Source organism: Apium graveolens, chromosome 6 (assembly GCF_009905375.1).
Source record: "Apium graveolens cultivar Ventura chromosome 6, ASM990537v1, whole genome shotgun sequence".
In the NCBI taxonomy this organism is placed as follows: Eukaryota; Viridiplantae; Streptophyta; class Magnoliopsida; order Apiales; family Apiaceae; genus Apium; species Apium graveolens.
The window spans coordinates 60619628-60623519 of NC_133652.1; the positions used below are offsets into that span (position 1 = coordinate 60619628).

The following is a 3892-nucleotide window of genomic DNA, read 5'->3' on the forward strand; positions in this document are numbered from 1 at the left end:
ATTTTTGGGCATTTTCATCAAGAAATTCAAGTACTTTTGTCAATTCAAGGTATATTTCTTGTTTTGAATTTCACATTTTCATGGCGGATAATTTATTTGCTCGTATGTTTCGTCATTAGCGTAAAAATGAAAAAAAGAGGCTATTGATCATATTTTACATCTTGATGATTTAAATACTAGTGAAGAACCTAAAACCCATGTATATGTTGAAGATGATGATTTTATAGATAAAAATGAGGAATTTATTAATTTAGATGACGATTTGGTTGACGTTGAGTATGAAAATGAGGAAAATGAGGTTGAAAATGGTAATGATAATGTTGAGGGTGAGGGTGAAGATGATAATGTAGAGGATGCAAATATGTATGAAAATATTGATGGGGGGAGTTCCATATTTGAATCAAAATTTTCAAAGTGTGGATGAGGCCGGTCATTTTTTTAGAACTTATGCTTTACGAAATGGATTTGCTATTAAAATTCAAGCGAGCCAACATAATAAAGACAACGATATATAGGGTCGTTTATATATTTGTAGGCTTTATGGAAAAAGTATCGTCATCGCGAGTAGTCAAAATAAACGGCATAGAGAGGTTCTTTCTAAAAGTGAGTGCAAGGTGAGGATGTATGTCAATTATCAAAACAAAAAACGTCTTTGGGAGGTAACTAGCCTTGAATTGGTACACAACCACGGTCTTCTTTCCCCTAGTAAGATGAGTTTGGTACAACACGAAAGACATGTCAACACCGCTACCCGTAGTTTGATTAAAACGCTTTATGATTCGGGGGTTCGTAATTGTCAAGTGATGAATGTGATTGGTAACATTCATAGAGGTAATGATAAAGTTGGTTTCAATGTTCAACATGTTAAGAATGTGTTAAGAGACGAGAGGAAGAAAAGGTTTAAGATTAGTGACGCCGAAGCAGGGTTGGACTTGTTGCATAGGTTGAATGAAGAAAGTGGTTCTAAATATTTTATTAGGACCGAAGTTGATGAAGAGAATCGTTTGAAGTGTCTAGTATGGATTGATCCGAGATGTTTAATGGCCTACCAAAATTTTGGCGATGATGTGGCTTTTGATACCACTTATCGGACAAATAGATATGCAATGCCATTTGTCCCATTTACCGGAGTCAATTATCATTATCAATCGGTGATTTTCGGGTTTGCATTGATGCGGGATGAACACACGTCGACTTTTGAGTGGATTCTTCGTAGTTGGCTTGAAGGTGTGGGGAATAAGCCTCCATTGACTATATTCACGGATCAAGATCAAGCTATGGCAAGCGCTATTGATGTTGTACTCCTGAATACTACCCATTTATTGTGTTCTTGGCACATAAGTCAAAAATTTCCCGAGAAATTAACTCATTATTATTCGGATTTTCCGGAATTCAAGACGGACTTCAACCATTGTATTTATAAATCTCTCACCGAATGTATTTTTGAGGCTAGATGGGCATCATTTGTGGAAAAGTATCACTTGCAAGAGCATAAATGGTTAAATGGGTTATATGAGTTGTAGCATAAGTGGATTCTTACATATACTAGAAACACATTTTCGGCATTTCAAAATAGTACATCGAGGAGCGATGGGATGAATTCTTTCTTTGATAAGTATGTGAGTTCGGCAACGGGTTTGAAAGAATTCATTGAAAATGCCCAAAAAGCATTGGGAAGGCAATTCATGAGGGAGAGGAAGAAGATTATGTCACGATTAATCTAAAACGTCCCATGAAAATGCATACCACATTGGAGTATCATGATTCTTGTATTTACATTAAGGAAATGTTTAGAAGATTTCAAGATAAATTGGTTGAGTTTTCAAAATACTTTGTTGAAAAATACCAACGAGCTTGTGAAGAAGGGGAGAGAATGAGGGATTTTTATACATACTATAGTTATTATAGGCCCATGTCCAAGCCTACGAGAAGAAATGTTTATTTTGTGGCATTCAAGAAAGAAAGCTTTTTGGGAATGTGTATGTGTAGAATGTTTGAACATTCGAGGCTACCTTGTAGACGCCTATTGGCGGTATTCACTAAGAAATGGGTTTCGGAAATTCCCCCATATTTTATAAACTCTAGGTGGACAATGCATGCCAATAGAGTTGATGGTGTATTGCCTTACAATTTGGATGTAGGAAAAAGTCATGAGATGACCTCAACCGATCGATTTAATAGCATGACAATGTTAACCATGAGTTTTTGTCAAAGTAGCATTGCATCCAAGGAACGGTATGATTATGCCGTTGGAGTGATGAATCGAGAAATACCAATTCTCGAAAGAATGAGCGTTGATGGAATTAAATCTTACGAAAGCAATTCTCATGCTCCAAATGCAAGTGCTCATGAAGAACCGATTTTTGACCCTATTATGTCCCAAACTAAAGAGAGGAAAAAGGACTTTCGTTTCAAAAGTCCCATAGAATCGATTGGTAAAAAGGAGAAGCCGCCAAGAAAGTGCACCTATTGTCAAATAGAAGGCCATGATAAAAGAAAGTGTGCTAGTAGACTAGAAGATCTTAAAAATGCTCAAGAATTGTAATATAATTAGTAATATAGTATTTTGTAACGGAATCTTATAATCTTTTTATGAATTTGAACTTCTTGTATTTAACCTTGCTTTCTTCTTGGTTATGTTTAATTGTCATATAATTGCCAATTATTGTCATATAATTATGTTTTATTGTGATAGGAAATATGACTAGCGAGTATAGTGGTGACAACAACGTCGATCATAGTTGTGATTTAGTTTCCCATGTTAGCAACACATTCTCGGACTCCCAACCAAGCAACTCGTGGTATGAGGACAATGACGAGGAAGTTGTGGTCTCACCAACCTTTAGTGATATGAAAGATGCATGTGGTGAGTTGATGCCCCTTGTGGACAATAATGAGCCGCCCTTTGTGGATAATGATGAGCCGCCCCATGTGGAGGAAGAGGAAACAGACTTGTACCCTCCCGATGAGGAGGCTTACCGGGCCAAAAATTGGATCGAGGCATGAAATTGGATGGGGGCTAGTGAACCGTGGATATTGGTGAACTCTCATCCAGATCCGTACTTCCTTCCAATCTTGAATTTGGGCAACAACACGCCGGGTGAAAAATGGAAAAAATCCGGATGGAATGGCGGTAAGCTTGTTAAATGTGATCGGATTACCGATACTGTAAACTTGAGGCCTCGTGAGGGTTGTAATATGGATCAAATGCGCATTGAATATGTGAAGGGTTGGGTTTCACACCTAACAGGAGGGACGGAGAGGGAACACGGGACATGTTTTGCAAGATTTCGTCTCTACGATGGCTCGAGTACCATTCCCGTTACCATTTGGAACGACTCCAACCCTTACCCGTGGAAACTTACGGAAGGGCATATTCGTGATGGTTGTGTACTTGTTCTCTACCATATGGCATGCTTCGTGGATACTACGTAAGGAGTTGCTCAACACCGGTTATCCGGTGGTCTTTCTAATATATTAGGTATTTTTGGTTAGGATCAATATATTCGTAAAATTTAGTGGATTGTATTGATCATGTAATTTTCATTCGAACCTATGTATTTTATAATTTTCATTGAATTTGACTGGAAAGTATGTATTTTCTATGAATTCAAGTATGAAATTTAAGATTGAAAGTCTACATATAAATTTAAGATTTAAAATTAAAATTTACAAGTCCAACTATACATTAGAAATTGTTATGAAATGTATTGAAAAGTTTTTTTTAACATTTGGACAAAATGTTGACTTTTTAAGGAATTTTCAATTTAATGTAAAAATTGAAAAAAATAAAAAAAATCTAAAAATAACTCATTACCCTATTTTAAGACTTTTGAGAGTGGTCTTAAATTTTGGAAGTTAGTTTAGGACCAACTTCCAAAATTTAAGAAAT

General features: G+C 36.3%; 1 protein-coding gene across 1 annotated transcript; it reads left to right on the forward strand.

Moving 5' to 3' along the window:
* Window positions 1-710: 710 nt before the first annotated feature.
* Window positions 711-1523, forward strand: LOC141665156 (protein FAR1-RELATED SEQUENCE 5-like). Its single transcript, XM_074471138.1, has one exon. The coding sequence runs from the start codon at window positions 711-713 to the stop codon at window positions 1521-1523; it is 813 nt and encodes a 270-aa protein (XP_074327239.1).
* Window positions 1524-3892: the final 2369 nt, after the last annotated feature.

Coding starts and splice junctions, on each gene's coding strand:
- LOC141665156 (XM_074471138.1), top strand. CDS start 711: ATGAGTTTGGTACAACACGAAAGACATGTCAACACCGCTACCCGTAGT.